The following is a 27,844-nucleotide window of genomic DNA, read 5'->3' as shown; positions in this document are numbered from 1 at the left end:
TCAATGTAAGTGTTGCCCACCTCCCGTCATTTCGTGACCGAGAGTCCAGATCCATACAGTCAGGTCAACAGTCTCTAACAGCATTCACACTGAGATAGAAAGGTTTATTCGAACCTGATAATGGATACCAATAATTCTTTGGAAATAAGGGATTGTACCATTTCAAAATATGAACACAACACCCTTTAAGAAATCGTTGTGATGCAATATGCAGTGCTCTTAGAATAATCTTTAATACTCTTAATGTCTTTTTATAAGACCTACGACTCTCAAGTATATTAACAAGTGGGTTTATTGCCTATTAAAAGTTCACCAGGTATTATAAGAGTAACACAGGTGAAATTTCTACTTCAGTAAGGCAAGGTTGGCCTCTTTTCCCTATTCATTTCTAACAAGAAAGGTCGGTTTTGTGCTCTACATTGCTGCTATCGCTACTCCGCGAATGCGTCCCTTTACACTTTGTATCCTTATTCTTTACTCACACTACATGTCTATAGGCTGGCCTATCCAACTAAAGGAAGAGTTCTGGGTCAGGGCATATGTGAGTATTGTTCTATGAGGAGCCATTGCATTTATTGTGGCGTTTGCCATGAGTCGAACAAGTAGACTTGTGGAGTTTGACGGGAGGTCCTGATTGTTGACACGCTTTGATAAAGACAAGATTAGGGGGTCGTTAGGTATTTCTGGCAACGAAGCTCGCTCGTTCCTTAATCATATGTACAAACCCACAATGAAATAGGATTGTATTTCATTTCTCTGTGGTGGCATTGTGACATGATACACTGTTCGTATAGGGAGGTAGTTTTACTAGGTATAATTACCACCTGTTCTGAGAAGGCGTCATGGATCAGATTCAAGGGACATGTAACAAGGTAAGTGGAATTACTGACCATTTTTCAGAGGAGCTAGGACATTTGTTTAAGGAAGATTTTCTTAGCTGGTATAAACGTGTTTTCTAAGGAAGAGCTAGGCAACAAACAAACACTTGCTTTGTTATGCACATTGTGAGAGTAGGGTGCTGTCCCTGAGTAAGGCAGGTCATGCTTACACCGCCAAAGCCTGGTGTCAAGGGTTTCGGGGTTTTTTTCATATAACTTTCATCATTATTTTGCCTTTTGCCCAGTGGAATCAGGGCAGACAGTCGAGACTGATTATTCTCAGTCATTACGTCAATATATAGGGTCATTGTAAAGCAAAACAGATATGTATCTCACAAACATGCTTTATATACTCATGCCAATAATGGTTGTCACCCCCTTGGGGTGTGGGGTTGGGATGTGAGGTGTGTGTGGGATTTGGTTGGGGAGGGGGTGACAACCATTATTGGCATGAGTATATATCGGTATGTTTTTACAAAATGTCTAGCATGTTAGTAAACGATATATTATTTTTTGTGAAACTTAAGGACACAGACGGTCCCAGATTACCTAATAGTCGGCCCTTCATTTCTGTTCGCTTCATATGTACAGTGCATCAAGGGGTCACACGTTTGATCATTTTCACGCATGCTTGATCTGATTCGTTACAACAGGTAGAAACCAACACCGGCACTAGGTGTCATTTATTGTTAACCAAGTCTATTAAACTATTTTGGAAACATACCTTGAATGCGAGTTTGTAAGGTCACCTGTACGTTTATCCTAGCGTACGCATAAACAGTTACAGCTAGTTCTGTGACGGTTAAACTCACTGAGGTCGATCTTGCTGGGTCATTAACCAGTGTAAATAGGAGACAGTCTTGTGAATAATTTAAGCGCTGCTGTAAGCTGTGGTTTTGACACTAATTGTATCTATAAGTAACAACGGTGATTTATGTCCAGCATATGTCCATTGTGTACTGGATAAGGGATCATCAGTATGTGTAAATTAGGAGCGAGGGGGATTTGCCTCTGCACAGTGTCTCACATATCTGTACGCAACGGAACTGTGTATTGTTAGAATCTATGCAACCGTGGATAGAATGTCAAGACGATTACGCTAACGTTCAAGGGAACCCCAGAGAGAAGTGCTTCACGTAGATTGGATTACATGGGCATTGTGTTGTTATGTACATACATGCAGTGCTCCAGAAATGTTTGTGCCATGAGTTTTTACCCATATATCACACATTCACATTGGGTGCTCATATTTTTTGTTAATTCAGCATATGTTTACTTCTTTTGTGTTCAGTCAATTGGGTATTTGGATCTAACGTTGTGTTCATTACGATTCTGCTTTGGGTATGTCAGCTGACTTCTTCTTTGTATCTGTTAATCTACTGCCCGAACTGTGTAACATATGCCAAAAGTTCATGCCACGATACATGTTAGGCACAGCAAGACGTCGTTGTGCATTATTGTCTGCAACATAGTTGTTGTCATGTTATACCCCTAATCAACCAAAATCCATACCTGGAAATACAGGGACGCCATCTGAACAGACTACATTAGGTTAGGAATGAGGACTATTTTTATGGACAACTTCTTTAAGTGACAACGACACTTGTTTGACAACGGCATTAGAATCTGTGTCGAAACGTCACCTATACAGAATAAAGAAGTTGTATATCCATTAAAATAGTCCTCATCCTTCATCTACCCAACTTCTAGAATGCCAATCAAAGAAATACATTAGGTTATTACAGCATAGTCTTGGTTTGTGTCTTTAATGCATATTTGTACCGAGCAACTCTTAAGTGATTTGATAGCTTAATTGGCAATAATAACAAGGTTTCTGGAGCAACATTTAAGCGTAATTACAATTAAATAGTTCAGTTAGTAAGAAAAGATTTTTGCGTTCAACGTGCACCGTTCCGTAGCAGTATTATGCATTATCAAATATGGAAGACAACAGCGGGGTTTCGACAGGAAATTAGATCAATTAGTGATGGAGTCAGGGTGTCTCAGTAATATCTGCAAGAATGTGTTTAGTGAAAAAATACATAAAAGTTACTTGAACCTGAATCATGTACCAAATGGTGATTGAGAGAGGACATGCATGATTATATATTTTTTCAGGATTTATTTTCCCAACTTAACAAAACAGACCTTCCCACAATGCTTCCGACCAGTGAAAATCCGGGTTAGGATTGGTCTTCGGCAACCCATGCTTGCCGTAAGAGGCGACTAACGGAATCGGGTGCGATTGATCACTGGATTGTTTGGACCAGACTCGATTATTAAAAGTAGCTGGAATATTGCTGGGTGCAAACAAACAAACAATCCAATCAGAATGCTTCCTATATATGTACTGCGATTGCGTCTATTGTTTGTTCAGTATTGCCGGCTATCACCCTCGGTGTTGGCTGGTCACGGCTCAAGATAACAAAAGGACTATCACTGACAGTTGATACCCTGGGCACGGTGGACAACACTGTTGTAGAATATAACGATAACATACCAGAGTTGTAGGTCATGGGTCCCTTGTTATACTGACCTCGTGGAAGCGCTGTGAAAAGAGATATTAATGTCGTCATATGATAAATGATACGATGCAATGTCAGGGGGTCAAGGGTGATCTTATCTAAACTGACGTACAAAAGAAAGTATACACCTGATGCTTTGGTAAAATGTTTTCCTGAAAACAGCGTAATGGTTAGAAAAGTGTTTTGGTTGCAACTCACAAGTTACAAATATTGTGTACGTGTTGCAATAACACCATAGATATCGTACCCAATTGGAACATTGCTAGCAAAATATTTACGTTGTTTTAATAGTCTCAAAACACCAGGTGTGTAGTTTCTTTTGTACATCAGTATAAAAGGACAATTCGATATGAAGAGATACATGCTGGTGTATTAATATACATATTGCAAACACATGATATAAACAGTAGCGATTGAACGCCTCATCTGGTTACACGAAGCACCCATGTGTGCATATTATCTGTTAAAGTAGCAATCTGTGGAGATTTCAGAACGGACATCTTGCTATCTTATGTCATCTGTTAAAGTGGGAATTTGTGGGTATTTCAGAGCGGTAAATTCACATTTCATATTATCTGTTAAGGTGGAAATTTGTGGATATTTCAGAATAGAAATTTAATATTTCATATTAGCTGTTAAAGTGGCAGTCTGGATATTTCAGAACAAAAATTTCTTATTATTTGTTAAAGTGACAATCTGTGGATATTTCGAAACGGAAATTTCATATTGCATTTTATCTGTTAAAGTAGCAATCTCTGGATATTTCAGAAATGTCAACTACTGGATGGCATGAGATGTCTGGTATTTGAAAGGAACACGATATTTTAAAGCAGTTGCTTGCTTTCACGAAACAATTTATCTCTATTTTGTTGGACCAAACCCAGAATTTCAGGCAGCTGTTATATTGTTGGAATGTACCTCAGACAGAAGGGATTATCATAGTTGTAATCTTTATTCACGATGCATCTTTTCAGATGAACAATTGACTTGGCTTTGCATGTGTTTGTGACGGGCGCTAAGCTCGGACGGGATACATTATAGACATTGATTCAAAAATATCAAGATTTACTTGGCATCGGAATTCTGCTTTTGGTACATAGTTCTTACTACTATGGAAATAATTGTGTTTTTTTGTCGTTTGCGTGTGTGAATATATGCATATGTAAAGGAACTGTAAAATTTATTAAATCTAGTGATGGGCTTATACAATGTTGGTCTACTCTAGAAAATGTATATGCATGTACGGAAACCATGCTACATACTATATATTTTGGAATGCAGGTCGATACGTAACAGGGCAGGAATGTTACCCTTTTAATGAACACCTGGTGTCACGACTGATTTTCAGTGATCTATTCATGTAATGTTCACCAATATTTTGACTTTTTCTCTTGGAATCTGATACAGCGGATAATCAAGACTGGCGTTGACTTTTTGTATGTACTGGGTAACATATGTCTGTCTGTCCATGCCCTCCTATCCGTCTACACCTCTGTAGTTCTAACTGTGAGTACACATGCCCAAGTTGGTAGTGTTTTGCCGCAAGCCGATTACCCTTGAAGATACGGGTTAGAATTGGTCTTTAACAACCCATGCTTGTCGTAAGAGGCGACTAACGGGATCAGGTTCGCTGATTTGATTGACACATTCCATCGTATCCCAATTGCGTAGATTAATGCTCATGCTGTTGATCACTGGATTGTCTGATCCAGACTCTAATATTTACAGACCATCGCCTTATAGGTGGAATATTGCTGAGTGCGGCGTTAAACAACAACCAAGCTCACCCTAAACCAACTACATGGCAAGGAGTCACACAGCCTGACAAATGTCAGCCCTGGATCCATTGTCAAGGTCCCGCAAAACATGACAGAGACATTACTGAGATAAATAGCCCTTTGCAAGGCCTTCCCATGGATCAAATGGCACATATTTGCCTTTCACTTTCCCAACAATTGTACAGGATACAAAGCTTCTGGCTTGCTGGCAATGTAATTCTGTAGACGTACTCTAGTAATGACACATCTGGTTTACAGTGTACGTCAGTAATGTGGGGTGTAGTTGTATGAGGAACATGGCTGGTGACATGCCTTTTGAGTACAACAGTACCTATAACCGTATTATATAACAACTATAGGAAGATACTTATCTTTACATCCACACTGTTTACGAATCGCAGCCTTGGTAAAATTACTTCTGATTTCTGTAATAGAAAATAATTCAAAATAGAAAATAAGACTATAATCCAAACATTCTTTTAAAAATATGTTGTGCATACTGTATGTGTTGACGAAATATTTCGTTTTAATTATGTCTCACGGAATGTTTCCTAGTCATAGTCATATGTGAGTCACAATATATATTGTTTATGTATTTGTGTTTATATGTGTTTGTATTTTCTGTGTGACATCGACCAACGCGGACAACAGTTTCGAAGCATTTAACAACACCAGCGGTGAAAACAGTGCAAGCATGGCGTGTGTAGAGACAATCAAGAAGCATTTCCTTAAATTAAGTGGCAACGTATTTTAAACATAATATTTAACCACACATGCAATTTATATTAACTAGCCACGGCCCATGCGAACAACCTTAAGCTTCTACCAAAACATCAACCCACAACATATTTAAACATTAAATTGAACAACACGAAAAATGTATTTAAGTCACATCTAACTAACGGACAACGTATCTAAGCGTTATTTAAAGCCAACATATCTCAGGAATATATCAAACCAGACAGACAATGTATCTAAACCTTATATTACAAGACATTTTATATCAAACAGGTAACACCTGCCCTCTGAACCTGTGAGGCATGGCGAACTTCTAAGTGTGTTGCATTTATTGTTTCACACTATGGATAACGTTTTTTTACACATGTGCACCAGGAGCTATGCGTTTTACGCAGGTATGTAAAGCACATTAAAGTCGCTACTTGTAGACTTAACGTCGCTTCCTTGAACTTCTCTCTGTTTCTATTTCTCGATGAAACAAGCCAAGAGATCTGAAACCTAACAACCCGGTGTCTGGACGCACTGATAGTGTATGTGACAATTTCATTCGCTCATCATCTAAATCTGTCCAAACCTCATTCAGACTAACCCAACATGCCGGGAGATAATACAGTCAGTCGATTTATGTCATCGTATACATCACAGAGTACTTCTGTGTTCAACAGGGTACCTCATGCGATGTATGTGATCCCACAAATAAAGCTTTCAACATATATTACTATTATAGTGCTCTTACTGGCTCCAGTGTATGACTGGGTAAACGCCTTAAAGGTGATAATTTTCAGCTTTTTATCCCGACAGAATCCTGCATACACTATGATCTATTGTGTGGACACTGCTTATTTCGAACTATTGATAACGTGATAAAACACTGATAATACTTCTTGCACTCTGTGGATTTCGAGTATTCGTAGCATCATAATATACCAATCCACCGACCCACCCTCCACATGCACACACACAATCATCTAAGCACTCTCCCACTCACTAACAGTCTCGCTAACCGACTCACTCACTCACCCTCCACACACACATACACTTATCTGTCCGCTCACCCACTCACTAACAAACTCGCTCACTGCCTCACTCACCCTCCGCTCACCCTCACCCCACCCCACACACATCTACCCACTCTCCCGCTCACTAACAAACTCGCTCACCACTCACTCACCCACACTCTTTATGTGGCACACAAACTGCTCAACTGTCCTTTGCCACATACAGTAGATCTATACCCTCCTTTGACTCGTATCACCTTAAGTCATAAATTTGGCCGGTATTGATCCAACCAGCTCTTGATTTAACAGTCCTTTTCTACAGTCTCAACCAGCACTTGGCCCGCGCACAGACCGGGGCACTAATCTCAGCAAGGAATTACACGTGTGTGTAATCGTATTGTTCCTAATACTTTAATCCTGTTTCGCGGGGTTGTCATTTTGAAGCGTGGACTGCGACCTCTTGTAATCCGCGGTTACTGACAGCATCGTCAACTTTGTTTGACCAAGACGACGACTGATTATTGAATTTCTTGTCTTTTCATATTGATGTATGAAGAAAGGTTACAGTATCAGGGCCTCTGATTCTTTTATTGAGCGGTGTTCATATGCTACTTCCAATATTGTTTCCTGTGGTTATTGAGTACCTTGTAGGATGACTTATACGGGAACTAGGACAAATACAGACACAAAGATATATTTCGAGTATGACTTTAATACCCCATATAAAATATTGAACAACTGATTCAAAGCAGAAACACGGCCTGGTGTGTTCTGGCATCCACTGCGGTACATTCATCAACAACATACCATTGACAGAAAATATATAATAACAGTTCATGAAAATATATTCCAGAAAAGTCAGTTGTTCATTTGAAATGTCAAGGTGTTTGTTACAGAGCACTGGCATGCATTGTTTGCAGTCGATGCCTAAGTTGGATCTAAAACAGCATTATGTACCTGATCATACAGCAGTGGAATATATCTACAGAAGATGTAAATATACCTCCAATAACCACATCTTATTACATAGAGGTTGTTGTTATTGTTTTGTTCCTTCCAGTCAGATCTAATATTACCGCCTGTGTTATGTTCAGATATGACAGATTGGTGTATAATTTCATTTCTGGAAAAATCAATAGCGTTCGTAAAATTCATTATTTTCTTTACTGTCGTATGACTCTCTTTTATGTAAACTGTTCTTGTTTATGACCCGCGATCGCGTTCGTGGTGTAGTTGGCAGAGTGTCTGTCCGGGAAGCCGAAGTTCATTGGTGCGGTTCTTGGCCCCACCACACCAAAAGACATTTGGTCGGCTTGGAGTCAACATTTCGACATCTGTGTTAAACTGTGATATGAACCACAGTAAAATAGCACTATAAAACCGGTCCAAGTGCAAGCACTCAATCACACATATTCGCACTCTCACTCTGACTCACTCTCTCACTCTCACTCACAGACACAGGTGCTATGCGTCGCTATTTTGGTTTAATCGTGAACGCCACGTTAAACCCCCTTCTCCTCCCCTCACGCCATGTGCTTCTTGTCGATATCAGTGTTCCATGTCTACAGGATATGAGAGTTGATACACAGGTCAGTGCAACATGTACACGATTAATCCCTCCATACCCTGCTCGATAGTAACGTCGCGATGCCATACACTATAGGCACATAAGGCCAAAGGGAACAATCGGTTGTGAGGAAAGGATGCACAGCGTATTGTAGACTTCATCACTTTTCGGAAACACTCCAGTACGGGTATGATGCAAGTTTCTTATAATCAGGGTGAATCTATGGTGAGTTCCGGGAAAGATTTCCCAATTGCCGTGACAAAGCCAAGCGGAATAACCCATAAAACAAACAAATAGTTTTCCTATAACTTAGATGAAATTCATTGTATCAGCCTGCACATGGCACCGGTAAAAACCAACTACTGGGTGTATATGTGTTCTGATGTGTAAAGAAATGTTTGTTGAAAATGTCTTGAAGAGATCTTCATTATATATCGTAGTGAGGCATAAAATGACACGCAAGAATGCAAACCTTGTAAAGTACAACTACTTATTATTTGGTGCATGGTAAAATGGCATTCACCAAGTTAACAAATGATTCAGGAGAATTGTGATTACTCACCGTTTTTGTTTTAAAACGGCACACCCAAAACTTTTGAATGGAACACGCACGCATGATCACATGCATTTCTTTAATTATTAGCAATCATAAAAGAAATAGATTTGATTTGAATTGATCACATACGTTTCTGTCCATGATCATCTTGTAGACAGGCTTTGATGCTTTGGGTAGTTGTTACAGATACGGCCATCAATATCTGTATGTTTATCCAGAGGAACCATGTGACATGTTCTGAAGGACCAATCTCCTTGTCATCAACACCTGCAGCTGCTAATAACATGAAGACAGGTGCTTTTGTCAGCCAGGGGGCTAATATACAATCGAAATGTTATTAATATAGCAGAAACATAATTACGCACCTGTTACACTTGCTTTGACACTCAGGGTGTCGTATGTCACCTGCCTAACAGGTGTTAATAGGGACTGCCTTGACAAACCTGACTGTGTGTTATTCAATATGTGATTTCTCCCAGGGATTTGCTGCGATAGCTGAGCAATATTTGACGTTTTGTGATGATGATTCCAATCGATATGAATTTCCCTTTAAGTTATATATTTGTTTGATCGGCATTCTAGATGTTGGTGAGTCAAAAATGGAACATACAACTCTATGCATGACCACTTCGTGTTTATTGCATAGATCGACGTTTCGATGTAGATTCTTACACCGACTTTTAGCTTGATAACGGTGTAAGAATCTATATCGAAACGTCGCTCTATGCAATAAACAAGAAGTTGTCATCAATAAAGTTGTATATTTCATTTTCCCCCTATATACTTTGTCGACCAGTGTGGAAAGGATGTGTCTCTGCGACCACAATCTTACATATAGATACATTATTTCTATGTAGTATTACCCTGGCTCATTTCCACTTACCCAACTTGCTGGGGGGATTAAAAGAGATTAACAGTTACGGGTCAGTGATTGTGCAGGGTGAATTTGTTACCCCTGCTTTGACCTTATGTCACCCAGCACTCCAATCAGGGCCAAGCAGAACAATCTCATGACCACCGGTGAACATATTTCACAAGAAAAACTAAGTGAACTATATTCATATCATGTGCTACAAATTTAATCTTAATTGAGTGAACTATGCCAATGACAAGTATTAAAAGGAGTATGGAGATTTCCTTGTTTCTTCATTGGCGGGCGTTCAAGTAAACATTTGTGTAATTCCAATTTACGCGGCGGTCAGCACTTGGTCTAGAGGGTCTGTAAGTGGAGGGTAGAGGGTGATCATGGCCGTGAAATGTGGAACCATTTCAGAACGGAAGGTCCTAGGACAACAACTCATGAAGAGGAGTGGCATCGTATAGTGAGTGATGTGTTGCCAAAAGTCACCCCAACTTTTAAAGAAAATACATGTGTCGTGGTTCACATCGAAAGTGTACGTACTTTTCTGTGGATCTGGGTGCCGTTGTACAAAGCATCCTTAGCGCTAAGCCAGTCGTAAGTCTATGCTAAGGTATGGGAGTTACGATCACCTTAACGCTAATATCGCTTTGTACAACGGCACCATGGACGAAATGTCTTTAACTGAAAGTTCAAAACGTGTTGCTTTTTCTATTTTATTTTGTCGCCGGATTTTGACATGCTTTGATGTGCTATAGCTATCTTGTTTAAAAACTGTTTGACAAAATAAGTAGTAAATACGTGTTTCTCAAATCCATTCGTGTAAATACAGTTGCTCCTAACCATATGTTGCTAAGGCACTAGAATTCAACCTAGCAAAAGTACTAGAATCTGTACTTGTCTGAGAAAATGAAACCGTAACATGTGTTACATTTGACCACTTTCTAAATGGCATTGTGTGTGCAATACAATTCATTGTGTATTGTTCAGTCCCATAGGCGTGAGAGATGATCTTTGGTTCGATTTCTTGATCGACTCTGCTGGTTTGCCACCACCATACCATTGCCGTGGGTTTCAATATGCTGGTCAGCGTCAGTAAACTGCACCATGATTGTCCGAGAACACCTGGTGTCATCGTGATTTTCAGGGATCCCTTCCATTTTCACAAGGGGCGGTGGGGTAGCCTAGTGGTTAAAGCGTTCGCTCGTCACGCCAAAGATCCGGGTTCGATTCCCTACATGGGTACAATGTGTGAAGCCCATTTGTGGTATCCCCCGCCGTGATATTGCTGGAATGTTGCTAAATGCGGCGTAAAACCCAACCCATTCATTCCATTTTCACAGCAATGCTGTCTTTAATCGTATGTTTATTAAAACATGGTTGAAAGTTACACTATGAGTATAAAAATTACAAACAGCAGATATTGTCGAGTAATAATATTAAGGTCACTAATACAGCGTTGAACTCTACGCTGTAAGGGCATGCTCTAAGCGAATATAGCATTATGGACGTTATTGCCCTGGTTAACCCAAGTGACTGTGAGGCTTTAGAAGGTTAATAGTCAAATTACCTATTCCACCGGGTACCCATTTTCTGCTGGGTGAACAGAGGCAGTTTGTAACAAACTCACCTGCCTAAGTGTCACGCGTGCGTCTTTGGACAGACAGAAGTCTTAGCAACTCCCAGGAGTCAATCTGCCAAACACGGCCACCCATCCAATGATTCTTCATGACCAGCGTTGCTTAACACCTAGATGCGGGTATAGCAACGTGCAGTAAACATGGACAAAGTACTGTGACTATGTGTCCCAGTTCACCCAGCTGTGAATGGGTACCTCGTACGGATGGGAAAGCCGCAATAACTCGATGCGCCTTGTGGCAGCAAGAGTTGTATGATCCCCAGGGAGTTGAGATTGATAATAAAATGTGCCGTTGAGATTGACATCCAATGATCGAGGGAACATATACCAGCGCCTTGAGCATGCACTAGTGCGTGGATATGTGCGCTATATAAATATCCAATAATAATAGAATAATAATAACTTCAACGTTACAGGGTATTCATTGCCATGTACTGAACTGGCATCAATATACTCATGCCAATAATGGTTGTCACACACACACACACACACCCAACCCCCCCACACACCTCACACTTCCACCCCAAACCCCCTCTCCAATTAAAAAATTGAAGGGGGGTGACAACCATTATTGGCATGAGTATATATCATTCCCGATTTTTAGTTATTTCTAATTCAGCGTTCTCATTTGGAGGCAAATGAACTATGGACTGTAGGGTCTTTTACTTTATCTCTCATAAAATTCGTATTCATTACACTGACATACGCATTGTCACGTACGGCATTATAATGCGCCTTGATATGTCATATATAATGTGCCTTTGTTTCTAGCATTTCTGTTATGATAAATCCTGTTGCAGCACGTGAAAGGTAATGGGATAATAAATAAATCCCATCCCGAAATAACAGTTCCATTGATTAAGAGACGGACATTCGCTGACCTGTCGTCTACCCTACTTCAGCGAGTCGGGTGATCACACAGTCCACGTCTTGACTTCTCAGGCCTCTTTGTCAAACTCTTGACATCAATGGGGATTGAGCGTAAGAGATCAACGATTTGGCGATACTGAATGAGAAAAGAATAGCCTTATATCCTGCTGGCCATCATGAAGAAATATTATATTTCGCCGTGTGGCATTTGTTTTGTATCATGGTCTTTAACTGAGCGATGTGAGAGTAATTACTATTTTCTGGGTTATGCGTTGAAGTCAAGCGAAGTTTAGGTGATGACAAAGTCCAGATTCAGTATCATTCAACTCATCCGGGGCGGTTAGGTAGCCTAGAGGTTAAAGCGTTCTCTCGTCACACCGAAGACCCGGGTTCGATTCCCACATGAGGACAATACGTGAACACCAGAAACCTATTATCGTGGGTTCGAAGACGGTTAGCCAGGATCATATGGCTTGGTTTCTCGGCACCATGACCCATCTCGTGGGTTTCACTGAAGTGGTTAGCTTCTAAGACCATTCATTACTTCGGGATTTCCTCCCACTTTAACCCGACAGCACGCAATTTAACTGGGATACTATTTACATCACACTACATCATTCTACCACGCCCTGGGTTACCTATGATTCAGTCATTTCGGGAAAATTCGTGTTCAGAGTTGCGTCTCTTTCGTCTCAGAATCGTTGGTTCGAATCCCAAAATGGCTTAGACTAACATGACACCATACCCGTGCTCGTTGGTTTGACTAGAGTGGTAAACGTCTGAGATTTTCATCAAGTCGGGTCTATCTTTTTCTATCCTATTAAGCTGACACACCGTGCCAAACTGAAACATAGATCAGAACCAGAACAGAACCTACGATTCACCCTTATTAGCACTGGGTATAACTATTCAAAATATTGACACAAAACGATACAAGTTGATGTGAGGGTTAATTATGCGTACATTTTATTAAACTGAATTCAAAAATGTTAATTTTTATCTACAAGAGATGTCAGGCCACTTTTCATGAACTACATAAATCTACTATCTTTCAACAAGATGATGCAACATGTCTTGTATGACAAGCGCGGAGTATCTGATATTGTATCGCAACCCTACTGTCAAGATCCACATCCTAATGTGAAAAGGTGTATTGTTACAGTCAACAATGAAACAAATGCAAAAGAAAGTATACGCATGATATTTGGATTTGACTAAAAACCACATTATCAAGGCGTAGGCTGAAACTAGTCTCCAGAACACTGAGAAATGATCGTCCAAACATCACAGTGACATCTCTAAGGAATTACCATTTTATGTATTTTCTCTTCTCTAGATGCGTGTATATTTGTCTTGACCGATATGGTTATTAGTACCGTTGCATGATTGGGCTGGACCGGGAACTGAAAAACCCTGGCAGTCAGAATGAAGTATACTTCAAATATAAGCAACAACACCCCTTTCTACAATTATATGAAGAATCCATTGTACAATTCTGATTACATGATAAACATGTGTCTATGAATCACTGATACCCCATTTCCGCGAATTGATGGACACATCCTGCTCCACTGGTACCACGCCATAAACACTTGCAAAGGCAAGGTAATTGTTCACCTGACGCAACACGGAACATATTCTTAAGTCTTAACAGGGAAATATGTAGCGGTTTTGTGGCTTTTATTTATACATCTATACCCCCAACCGTTTGTAATAATTAAAGTCCAGATAAAGACTGTAAACAAGACAAACTCCACTGCCGCTGTGATTTACAATGTATCAATCTTTAATCCCAGTGTTGCGTTTGATCTTGAACACACGAGCAAACATGCATTTCAGGCACAAAACTATTTTAATTACGAAACAAATCTAGAAGAAGCTATTCACAAAACTCAGATTTACGAGGCTTCGGGTCAGAGCTGTTGTTATGTCGCCTACTCACAGTTGATTGCACCAGGGAGACTATATAATATTGTAGAGTATCCCTGATTGCACCGAACCCTTTGAACATGTTAACACACAAACATCATTTTGAGAAATCGACTTAACATGGATCTTATTTGAGCCTTTGTAACACAATGGCTAGATGAAAAACTGAAAAGGTGACTTCATAATTACGGCAGTCTTGAAAGACGAGGCGAATCAATAGTTCAATCTTGTTTGAACTTTGTCTGTCAGTGAATAGTCAATTCTTTGTGTGGCCGGGACTACAGGTTTCGGTGACAGACCGGGTGTTAGGTTACACGTGTGTGTATTGACGCGCCCCTCCCTGGGGTACAAGCGAAAGCTCATCGGTTACGTGTGGTGCGTAAAGCGTGGTGTCAGACAAGGTGCACTTTCCCCACCCCCTGGATAAGTGAGAATCAGCCATGCGCACTCAACAGGTACCACTGATTGTTTTCTTTCAGACATGTGATAACTATCTATATCCCATGCAGTTTATTTGGTGATTCTACGTAAATCGAACAGAAGATTAAGTATATTCGATGATTCTACGTATTTCGTACAGTATACTCAGTTTATTTGGTGATTCTGTGTATATCGTACCGAAGACTCAGTATATTCGATGATTCCGACTGAAGACTCTGCTTATGGAAATGGTTTTAGGGTTATTGTCGCGTTTAGAGTGTTTTGATTCAACTTGCATAGATGAATTGCTCTTCGTAAAGCAAGGTTCAGAATGAACAATTGTGTCCATAAGCATTGTGCTTTCTGGCAGAGGGACGGCCTCCTGCCGATTGTCTATTCAGCGGGCCTTTCAATAATGCCGATTAATTGTGTCAAACTTTGACAGTCTGTCCTATTACCATTTTTCTTGTCCTACTATGCCTGCATATATATGTTTAGCAAAGAGTAAACACTTTAACATCGGTTCATAACCGTAGGATTCCATGTAGTATTTTAAGCATATTGGTACAATAGCAACTGGCTATTTAAAATGCAGCCACTGTCACTGTGATATATTCCATACTATGAAGAACATACATACAATACAATACATACTATATTCCATACTATGAATAACAGAGGATAACATACATGTCTACATATTAACAATTCTAGATCTCCTATTGCTCTAAGAGAAAAGAGATCGACTACTTTCGTGTGTCTGTGATGGAATATTTTCTTGCCCCTAAAGCATTGTGTTGATACACATTACATTTGGTGATCCTGTCAAAATAAAATGTATTGACAATGACGATATCGGGTTACAAGAAAGGGGGTTCAACCGCTAGGCCAGGGTTCGGTTTCAGAAACATATCATACAACGCACGAACGTCTATCACTATGATAGTACATCGTTGTTACCGCTGTGTTTGTCCTCTCTGATAAGAAATTGAACACTCACAAGTATGTTGGTGTAATAAAACGTACTGACGCAAACAGACCAATAATCCTTTATCAATATTTATCCCGCGATTAGCAATACACATATTTTATTCAGGTACCTACCCCATTGCTATAGATTACAGCGATGGTATGACTTACACAAATAGTGTAACATTGATATAATATTTCTATATTCAAATGGTTGTGCCGTCTATAAGGATTATAGACAGCGTATAGCAAACACATTAGGCATATATCCAGAAACTTAACCGGGAAATCAGTTCAAAACCCTGACATTTTATCACGTGTTGGACTAATTGACAAGAATCGTCATTACAAATATCATGACACTATACTTAACAGCTGACAATGTTTGCCTTTAAGGGCATTTACTGAAATATTTCATTAGAATATTCTCGGGTTTTTCTCCAGTGGAATATTATCAGAAATATGTTCCTGTTCACAGCTCATATTACTCAGCCAGCAGCACCTAGACGCTGTTAGTAACTGCACATTTTAATATTCAGTTCAGTTTGGGTCCAATTGGACATAAGGGTGTCTTAAAGTCTCTATAGTTAAAAATATACATTTATATGAGCCCTCTTAACACAGCCAGCCCACTCGTCCACCCAGTCCACCCTGGTAACGCGGTATCTCAGATACCCAGTTACCGGTGCTTATCGCCCTGTGATATAAGTGGCCTTTTTGTTAGTTCACGGAGCGATATGGTTGACATCTGCCCTAAAAGGGGAAAAGAACGGCTGGTAGTTGTAAGAGGGATATTTCACCCGCGTGACATGTTTTCTGGCACAGTGGCATGACGTACATTTCTACACTCTCTCTTGAGGGGTTGGTCAGGCGCATTGTCTCCCTGCTTGTAAATACTGACACTAATTTTCATTGATCCATTCTTATCATATTCACTATAAATTTCGCTCATACTACCAATAGAATATGTTCTGGTAGATAACAGAAGGTGATTATACACTAGCGCTGACGTTTTCGTAGAATATCAGTATAATTTAATCTTTAACGCAAAGTTGATTTACGGAATCAAACTTCCTATAATTCAATCAAAGCAACATTTTGGTTTACTTTGCATGATAAGTGCCTGTAAAGCCTCTTTAAGAAGAATTATTTAAAATAAAATCCATACGTCAATTGGATCTTCACTGACACTACAATATTCCAATCTAGCATGGTCGAACCATTTGCAACCACTATTCAGTTAGAATTCAGTTCGTGTTGACCTTCCACACATTCCTTCTTGGTTTGACTCCGTGCTTTACGATAGTACAATTCAGTTCGTTTTGATCTGAACACATTCCTTCTTGGTTTGACTCCGTGCTTTACGATAGTACAATTCAGTTCGTTTTGATCTGAACACATTCCTTCTTGGTTTGACTCCGTGCTTTCCAACCAATTCTTCCCATCGCATGGCAATATGTAACTTTACAAACATACAGTGGTGTAGCGTCCGCTCGTCGCCCTGAAGACCCGGGTTTCGATTCCCCACATGGGTATATATGTGAAGCCCATTTTGGTGACACCTGTCGTGATATATTAGCTGACATATTGCTAAACGTGACGTAAAATCATACTCACTCACTCACTCCCTTCGCATGGAGTTCATGTTGACTGTCTTCACATGCGTAATAATAACGTCGATGATCTTCCTATCCACTATAATAATCAAGCCTTACACTTCAGTACTACACTAATGTCATAAACATTTCTACAACACGTCACAGCAATAAGTCTCTATTGATTCCTGTTGCATTCAGCATTTCATTATTGCGACCCTGTTCGATAGATCGAAACCCCGCAGCGATTAGATTGTTTGTATGAACCGAAGGCCCGACTTACATCGGTCACAGGGTAATTGAGAGACCTGAATTTTCTTTGAATTCGTCACGTTCCGGCAAATGGTGTTTCATTACTGTTTTACTTCAAGTGCTCTAGTTGCCTTGTCGTGTTGCATAAGGAGTGGCTGTGTGCGTGTTATCGAATGATTCGACATTCTGCTTGTTGATAATGCAGTAAAAACAAAATTTACACGGCCAGATGTAAAAAATCATTGATGGGACATCTGTTGTGGATATTATACGCAAATAATTATTCGCAAATATTTCGTTATGGGGTGCAGCCTCGTGACATTTGTGTGGAAGAAATGCTATATGCTTTAGATGCAGGTAGGGTGACATAGCGTTCAAGAGTATTTCACTGACATCATGACCTGCTCATGGGTGAGTGTTTGTGCCTCATTTTATTGGTCTTCAGTTCAATACTGCTCACTCAGACATATTCCTCAGTTTAAAATGAATAACACACTAGACAAGTCGGACTGACTTCAAGCCATGCAGCCTTGTTCTGCGTTCCCGTAGGAGACATATGACAGGTATAATATTTTTACGTATTTTGGTATGACAACCTTTCCTCTCTCCGGGCGGACGCTCTCTCTAGTGGTAGTGGGTTGTTTCTATACGTTTGAATATACTATCACCTGTATTTTTGGCTCTTATCACAATACCTTGATTTTATGGAGAAGATGTTCAGGATGAGCAAACAATAACTCCATGGGTTATTTCCAGTCAGTAACGTCTACCTATTTACTGAATCCTACAAAATATTAGACGTTTGTTGCTAGACTAGTTTCAGAGCGTATTTCTACATGTTAGTTAACCAGACTCACACAACAAAGTAGCACATTGTCTGGACAATAGCTCGGAGCATATATCGATTACTGTGGTTTTTATCTGTTTCTCTTAAAGTGACTCATCAGCGTTGTATGTGAGGTATGTGAGGTTTTTTTATATATAATTAGTTCATACTCTGTCTGACTTCAAACGCCTTTGATATTAATCCAATAATCTTTGACAGACGTTATGGCGAGACGACATTGTTGCTGAATATTGTGAATCGACTGATCCATGCATGTCTCTGAAAACCCTCACGGACGTGTCTCGTGGAATGCTTTATTTGTGTGATCTCAATGAAAGATCAGTTTTTATTATGTCAGTGATTTTCAGGGACATAAAATGCCGGGTTAGTGAAAGTAGACCGCCATGTTTGATGGTGGATAAACCAGTGACATATCCACAATGGAGCGAGTTCACCTACGAGATAAAGAGGTGAGCCGTGCTGCTCTGAATGCTTCGCTTACATTTAGAAGAATTTAGAAGAATTACTGTTGATTTAAATTCTTCCTGTGTGGCCTCCAAAGTGACTAGCTTTTGTCTAATCTTGACAGAGAGAGAGAGATCGAGTCGGATTAGTACATGTTTCTATTGGATCGAAGAACCTCTAAGACTAAGTCGATGGTTTACAGTCTATAAAAGACATGATCGTTAACTTTATTGTACTGTTATATCTCTACTCCTTGACCCGTATTGTTGTGTGCCCAGTGTCGCAGTAGGGGCTTGTAGCAGGGGCTTGTCACCCCTTCCATATCAACATCCACCCGAACCCTGACATCACAACATGATAAATAAGCCTGGATGGGTCAGAGAGTCCAAATACAAGTCTGGACAGTGTTGCCATGGAGACGGATATACACGCATCTTAAAGTGGTAATATCTTACTGTACTTAAACTCGTACATTCGATGGACGTTTATTGCGTATGGGGTTTTAAGGTTACTTTGTATTTAATTAATTATTGTGTTTATTCAGTATGACAACCTCAAGCGTTATCTGAAGGTCGATGGAACCAACTCAGTGGTTTGACATAAGAGATCTAAATATGTGGGGGCGGTAGGGGAGCCTAGTTGTTAAAGCGTTCTCTCGTCACCCCGAAGAACCGGGTTTGATTCGCCACATGGGTGCATGTGAAGCCCATTCAGGTGTTCCCCACCGTGGTATTACTGGAATATTGCTAACCATACTCACTCACTCTAAATATGCGCACTGAATTCGAGTGGTAACGTTTGAATAAGAGTTGTTTATTTAGTCTTAACAAATGCTTTTCGAATCCGGGATTCGAACCTATAATTACAGGTCACAGCTCAACGAAAGGATGGGAAACTTTTGCATAGCGAATTACACCTTAGACGACGGAGCCACCCGTGCCCACAAGCATTAATACTGATATTTACGTAGAATTAAACATAAAGCCAATAGAACTCTTAATACCAGCAGGTGACGAATACGAAAACTCATATGCTTAGATCCAAATGCTTAACAATAAGCCTGTACAAATCGCAGAGTACTTGGTGAAGATCTCCAGACGTTCCAATCAACCTTTTTTAACACAAAGACTACCACGCAATTCAATAACACGCACAGCCGGGTGTCTGTCTCAGCGATTGACTTGGCCAAACAGATCCTATTCAGACATAATGTTTTCATTGATATCGTGAATGGATTTGCTGCTATCGTTATATCTGGCAAACATGGGTGTCCGAGCGTCAAATGTGGGAGATAAGCGACTAGGTAGCAGGTGCGTTCAGCCATGTAGGAAGGTAGATGTTCCTTGGCGTTGTGTGCTAGGTGGGTCTTCGTCAAGCAGTGTTCCAGCAGTACCAGAGTGAACACATAGGAATGCTGGCTGTACTACTATAAGCGTTATTGGCAGTCGTATATGTAGTAAGCTCCCCTCAACGAAAGCCTGTTCATGGATCTCTATGTACTATCATCGTCACCAGTCACAGCTCCCGACTGTGACAAGCCACCTGCAACCACTCATGGGTTTGAACACGCAAACAACTGTTTTAAAAATACATTGACGACTATTCTTCTCCATGCTATAAAATTTTCTGTATGTGTCTGAATTTATTTTTTTTCTATCTCATTTAAACTTTAGGACAGTAGAGATGTAAGGTGGGGGAGAGAGCGATTTGTGCTTTTCGTTAGTATGCAGTCTCCAATCGTTCTGGTCAAATAAACATGGGTACACTCATTAAACTGACATTCCCCAAAACATACATTGTCACTATATTGGGGTTGAGAGGTAAAATATCATATTCACTTCTTGCAAGTGAGTGAGTGAGTTTAGTTTTACGCAGCTTTTAGCAATATTCCAGCTATATCACGGCGGGGGACACCAGAAATGGGCTTCACATATTGTACCCATGTGGGGAATCGAACCCGGGTCTTCGGCGTGACGAACGAACGCTTTAACCACTACGCTACCCCACCGCCCCACTTCTTGCAAGTAACATACTGAATGTCAATGTCTTCTATTGATTGTTTTGGTAATCATTTACTACAATATAGGACTTTGTCATTTAGATGTTTTGAATGGGATATTTTCTTTCCAAAAGAAGCACTTTCCCCAATATGACCCTGAGCATGGCCTTTTCATCTCTCAAAGTAGTTCATCTGTTTGACTGGCATGTTAGGAGATGGTGAGTAACAAGAAAAGAAGGCAAGTTTATGGAAGACATTTTCTATATTACACAATGATGCGACATTTCAATATAGATTCGCGTCACAGGATTACCTTATATTACGTTAATTGTTACTGTCACAGCAGTACTGGTATTTGTTAGTTCGTTCCATCTGGTGTTGTAAAGTGAGTGGCTCGATCATGTCAAGCTAACTGGGATCATGACGTAGACGGACACAGAGACAGGCCCACTTTCCCGGCTACTCGGGGATTTGTATGTCATTATCTTGTAGTGTAGTCGACAGGTATTCAATAAAGTCTCCCTATTTCTCCCGACCTCGGCCGACAGCACTCATCAACGACTTTGTCCTCAAAGAACATTAACGGACAAAAGAACAGCGCGTCAGAACGACACAGGTATTTCTCCTGATCGATGGTGTTCCTGATCGCACTGCCTTGTTTCAACACAGATTCCATCTGAAGGTTCAAGGGTTGTGTAAACTGATAACATATGGCAAACAATATAGGAATCCTGTGTTGTATTTGTAATTAGCCGTTTCAGTGATCTATCGTAGTAAGGACAACTTCATACGGGAAATGAGTTGAGTGGGAAAGGAGATGAGCTTGTTTAGAACACTGGGTGTATTATTACTCACTATGGTGAGTGACCCTTGTTGACTCTACTTAGTATAAGCTGTTTGGAGTATCGGCGGTTAGAGTGACTTCACTGTGTGGTTTTCTAGAAGGTCAACGTGTGCTGTTGTCAGTTCAGAACTTGATGTCTACAGCATGTTGATAGATCTTCTATGCTTGAAGTATTTTAGTGGTATTGATGGATTGGAATTGAAGGTCAATGTATGGGTGGAGTGTATATACTGGCAAATTATAATGAACGCATGAAATAAGTCGGGTTGGGTGTTGACGCCCTTCTGGGCACCATTTTGGTAATAGCTTGGCGTATGGCGGCGTTACCATCAGTAGCATGCTTTAAGAACAAGATCATTACCTTAGGCTTAATTCATAACCATTTTTATTAATAATATATTATAATAATGTTCTGCTTCAGTGTTGTATATACGTATCGTTTAATACTACTAAACACAACTGTCAGGACCTTTCCGTTAACGTTGACACTGGCAAAATATCGTCCTTGAATTATTTGTAACAAACCATCTAATGTTTTGTTTTGTTTGTAGGAACAACGACGAGCTGTGTAGCTGTCAGTAATCTCCACGATGACTGGATCAGGAAACAAACAGTTGTGCAAAAAGTATCACATGCGCTGCAATATACAAACGGAATTGATACTGGATCCAACGGAACATCTGTAGATACCCATGGATGCTTAACGTGTATGGACACATCGTTACTCGCCATGACTTTGTAGCAAACTTTAACAGAGGCTCCATGGACAAGATGAGTGCCGCCATTTTGATGACTGACAACTGGCAGCCGACCGTCCTGCAACTGATGCCCTTCTCAAGCAACAATGCATCCCAGACTCCTACTCTACATGCAGATAACGCTCGAGGGTATGGCCAGGCTAGGGGGTTCCCCACCCTGGCCGTAACGAGACCACAGGGCAGAAGGGACGGGGCCAAACCCCGCCGTGTGTCATCTGAACGAAGGCCTAGAGAATATTCCTCAACTGGAATCACTTTTCCTCCCCAACGAGCAAGATCGGAGTATAATTCCCGTGTGACCAACTCGTTAGAGACGACAGAAAGTGACCACACTGTGACTACCGTGAATAATCAAATTGTGATTCGAACGCCTGACCTGTCGGAATCTCTAGGCTCATGTGAGAGTTTGTCGACCATAGATGTTCCGAAAAATGTTAAGGTTCTTCCAAAGCCTTCCCCGTGTAAGGCGCTGGACGGGCGATACTTCATGCCCCAGAACGGTTTCTGGAGGTCGGTTACCTTGACACCAGGAGAAATGGAAATTCAGAAACACAGAGATGGATTTATGAAGGACAATAAGAAAAATAAGAAGTATAAATTAAATGTGAACCAGCTGCCCAGGAGCACCACCCCTATCAACGATAACGACCCAGATAAGCTCAACATGAAACAAGTCATTCGATTTTTACAGACAAAAGAAGCAGAGTCTTCTCCTGTTCAGAGTCCGAAGAAGTTGGAACGCCGTGTTCAGAGTGGATACCCAAGCACCTCTCCTTCTAAGATCGCCCTAAGAGACTCTGGTGATGCGATGAAGGACGTAAATTTTCCACCCATGTTACCGTTCAGGAGGGAGGTGACTAGTATATCTTTCACAACCATCAATCCAACCACTCCAGTTATAAAGAAACGTTCTCAAAGACCAAAACGAGATGCAGATGATGTAACGAGATCTTCTGAAAGTGCTAACCGTTCTTCCTTCAAAACCACGCGAGAATTCCGTCTGCATCGGTTCCTGACGATGGCTCCAAACGCAGACGAGTTCACCCATGTGACCCGCAATAAACAAAGTCATCCCATATCGTCTGCTCATAAACGTTTGCTCATTACGGGATGCTCTAGGGATGATGATGAGACGGACTCCATGAGGAACTGTTGCTCACCTGTCCCCGCTTACTCACACTCGCGACGAGGGGAACGTTTCGCTAAATTTCAGTATCGCCTTCCCAACAAACGTTTAGGGTCATCTCAACCACAAGTCAAAACCACACATTCCTCAAAAGCCGAATCCAAAGACGTTGATAGTGAAGGTGTGATAAGACTTCCGAGTATGACAGACTTCAACAACGATTCCGAAAATGACGAAAGTAAAGATGACGACCCGTGGCGGAAGAACGTTCGGAATTTTAGGACTGCTTCATTATGTGTGGAAGACTCATCTGCTGATCTGAATGAGCGAGAGTCAGATTCACAGTCATCTGCCAGAGATATTTCATGGGATTCCGACACCTCAAGTAAGCCGAATTCAAGGAAAGTGACCATTAGCCTTCCACGGGAATCACCTTCCGACAGACCTGATATCGTGCTGCCGACCAGACGGACACACGATCCCGTTCGTCTGTCGTTGAGGCAGGAGCAGACTCTGACGCGGGAAAAGACGTACATGAGTGACATGGCGAGGAAGGGGGAGCTCGGTGGACGGGGAATGATGGAACCGAAGCTGCCGTTCGTTGCTGTAAATGCCAAGGCGGAGGATGGGCTATCTTCACGGAATTCTTGATTATAGTATTATGTTGTACAGGGACCAAATGTCGACAGAAGGATTAAGGTATTCGAATAACAGTTGTTCCAGTTTTAAGGATGAAGCTGTTACGGGGGATGATGTTTGATAGCCTCATCATAACATTGATACAGTGTCACCAGCATCCCATAAAAGAGATTTTATCAACCACTCAATCAAGATTAAGACAACTTTTTATGATAACGTTTAAATTCCACATGATTCATGACATGGCTTGGGAGTCATGGCTTGACCTAGTGGTTAAAGTGTTCGGTCGTCAAGTTAAATGCCTGTGTTCGTTTCCCCATATTGATACAAAGCGTAAAGCTTGCATGGGGTTCCTTTCCACGTCAGAATCTTAAAACAGTATAAACACGAAAACTCGTGATTCTTTTTGAATTGTCATGGCACATAATTCATTCTAGCTTGTATATTCGTATCACTTTACAAGATGACGAAAGAGTATGAGTTTCATGTTAACGAGATGATTTTTCACACAGTGCCACACCAGGTTATGTAGCTTCACTGAGCATTTGTGTATGTTGATCCACTATCTTCTCCTTCCTGACACCCATTTCTGGTGTCCCCCTCCGTGATATTGCTGGAATATTGCAAAAAGCGGCGTAAAACCATACTCACTCACTCACTCCTTCTTGACAGGGCATTATAAGGATGTTAACACATGGACACGTGGTCCTACGTCCTATTCATCCCGGTATAACTTCAGCTGTGAACATATCGGAAGCACAATAGCCCAATGCGTATGGGGGCGGTGGAGTAGCCTAGTGGTTAAAGCGTTCGCTCGTCACGCCGAAGACCCGAGTTCGCTTCCCCACATGGATACAATGTGTGAAGCCCATTTCTGGTGTGCCCCGCCGTGATTATTCTGGAATATTGTTAAAAGCAGCGTAAAACCAAACTCACTCACTTACTCAATCCCTATCTCACACAGCGTCACCGTGTTTTACCTCGAGGTCCTTAATCTGGTATATAGTTACGGGGCGGTGGGGTAGCCCTGTGAAAGCTACCGGGCTCGATTATTGCTAGGAACAGCATGTCCACCACGTCAATATTGCTGGACTATTGCAAAAAGCGGCGTAAGCCCATATTGACTCAGACAATAGAGTTGATTTCGAGGTAATTACTGGGTCACAGCATAATCTACAATAGGCATTTCGCTTGTATCGAACTTTGTATAACAGGATAAGCTTCCGTGTCCAAAGTTTCCAAACCATATGGTATAAACAAAGCATTTTAACAGTTATTTCGTATTTTAAAAAGTTAGTTTCCGCAGCTATGTAAAAAAGTGTTGTGGATTGAATTATGATTGAATTGATAGTATTTTAGAAGCAATAATTAAGCAATAATTAAGAACTAAATGAATATTTTACAACACAAACTGGACACATCCCAGCAGTGTGGTAGATGTATCAGTGTATGAGGACACCGCCCTCACCATGTCAGTGTAACAGATTCATAATCTTGGAGACAATTACGATTGAACGAAAATCTGGTACACCTGGTTGTATATTATAACAAGGAAAGTTTTGTTATGTTACGCATTTTAAACTGTGTCCAACGTTAAATTAATCGCATTTACAGACCAGTTATTGAAGTTCCAGAGTCATCTATGTGAGGGCTTTGATGAGGCTGTGGTTGTCCACAACGAGGTCCGTCCATTGTCCCATAGTAATAGAGCCGGTTTGATTGTATGCTTTTGCACAGCTCTATTTGATATGTATGAAATATATATTTTAGAAATAAAATATATTCAACTGATGGTATTCCTATTTCCTTGTTCTATCGCATATTGTTGGTTGTGGGATACTTGTTAAAGCGTTCGGAGTGGATTTCAAACATGGGTACAATGATTTTCCGGGTTATAATTGTCAGATTGTATAGATCGATGCTCATGATATTGATCAATGGATTATCTGGTCCAGACTCGATTATTTACAGACCGTTGTAATATAGAGTGCAGCGTTAAACAACAAACAAACAATGTGTGAAAAGCATGTCTTGTGTCACCCGCCGTGATATTGCTTTCATATTGCTACAAGCGGCATAAAGCTCGACTCGCTCACATACTGTATGGATGTATTATGTATGCTTTTTTATCATTGTGTTCTCAACATGATCCGACATTTTACAGACTGTATCACATCAGCGGTGTAGGTATTGCGTTGAGTTAATTGAAACATCCCAGACAACAATATTCGAGATGTACCACAACAATCTGTAAATGTTCGAGTTTGAATCAGACAAACCAGTGACGTCATTTCAACATACAGCAGAGCATTATTTCATGGGATTGGCACAACCTCCTCAATTCATCGAGACGTGGTAGACCAAGATTCACCACCTGCATTAGATCGGTATCGGACCAAACAATCGTGAGTTCCCTGTGACTGTAGGGAATTGGACCCGGAAGATCGATATTGAGACGTTTGCATCAACGACCATGGAGAAACACCGTAGACAGATGGACTGGCAGTGGATGTCTTCTCCAACGCTGAGATGGAAAACAGCGTGTCCACCGACGTCGACACCTGTGGCGATCCGAGTTAGAATTGGTCTTCAGCACCTACCGCCTTGTTCCTGCATATTCAAAGCTTGGTGTATTTATAAGATATATAGTTTCAAGTAAACTTGTCCGTTACTTTCGCCACTAAGAACTTCAAATCGCACATGAATTATACGACTAAGAAACAAGGGGAGATAACTCTTCCGACCGTGTTATGGCTAGAGGGATTGTACTGCGCATCCATCACTTGCAAAGTCAAACCATACCAAAATTGTCATGGATATGTGCGCAAGACACAAAATTTTACACAAAGTTTTACCTTATATGATACAAACTTGGAATAAATCTACCAGTATATTTCAAAATAATTGGAAATAAGTAAAAGACACTGTGTTCCTAAACATATGAGAAGAAGGGGCATACTAAAGTCGTCATATGAAGAGCAAATTACATGCAATTGGATTGTATTTTGTATTACTTTCGTCCTGTCACTGGAGATGTAAATAAATGGCATAACTAGCCTGATCCACGAGTGTTATAATTAACGATCGATTAATCAAAATATCACATATACCTCATTCAGAGAACTTGTAGAATCTGTACAACCCGAACCTTTCAAGACTCAGACCAGGACATTACATGTATATAGCTCGTACATATTAGTATGTACAAACATAAATACATAATATTGCCTTAGATGCGCTTGTAGTTAAAACATGTGAACCATTCGTTATTATTCAGTTATGAAGCAATTAAAATGTAGAAATAACCGGCAACGTTTAATAAATAATAACACTTAATTCGCCCATTTATACAACTTATTAGTATGCGTGTGTTAGCTGTTTTCTGTTGACTAAGATAAACACATATAAACAAGAAGCCGATATCAGCATGATGCCCCTCTGTTAGGGATAGGATTCCAACTCTCTGGCTGAAAGGACGGATGGCGATGTTTAGAAGTGACGCCAATGACTTTGTTGCAAAATACTTTTAGTAATTCGTTACACGGATAAAAATATTAGCTCCGATATTCATTAATTAGCACCATACACAACCCAATTTTAACCCAGGCTTAACA

The 27,844-nt window shown here is 40.6% G+C and overlaps 1 protein-coding gene across 1 annotated transcript; it reads left to right on the top strand.

The window, feature by feature from the left end:
• The first annotated feature begins 741 nt into the window (after nt 1-741).
• Nucleotides 742-24,621, top strand: LOC124292484. The gene is made up of 2 exons (XM_046729574.1): nt 742-872; nt 22,259-24,621. The coding sequence occupies exon 2, from the start codon at nt 22,404-22,406 to the stop codon at nt 24,240-24,242; it is 1,839 nt and encodes a 612-aa protein (XP_046585530.1). The 5' UTR covers nt 742-872; nt 22,259-22,403; the 3' UTR covers nt 24,243-24,621.
• Nucleotides 24,622-27,844: the final 3,223 nt, after the last annotated feature.

The sequence above is a fragment of the Haliotis rubra genome, unplaced genomic scaffold (genome assembly GCF_003918875.1).
Source record: "Haliotis rubra isolate DU_JTF1 unplaced genomic scaffold, ASM391887v1 Scf519, whole genome shotgun sequence".
Taxonomy (NCBI): Eukaryota; Metazoa; Mollusca; class Gastropoda; order Lepetellida; family Haliotidae; genus Haliotis; species Haliotis rubra.
Note: the sequence above shows the minus strand (reverse complement) of the source record. Positions and strands in the feature narration are given on the sequence as shown.

Coding starts and splice junctions, on each gene's coding strand:
- LOC124292484 (XM_046729574.1), top strand. CDS start 22,404: ATGCTTAACGTGTATGGACACATCGTTACTCGCCATGACTTTGTAGCA.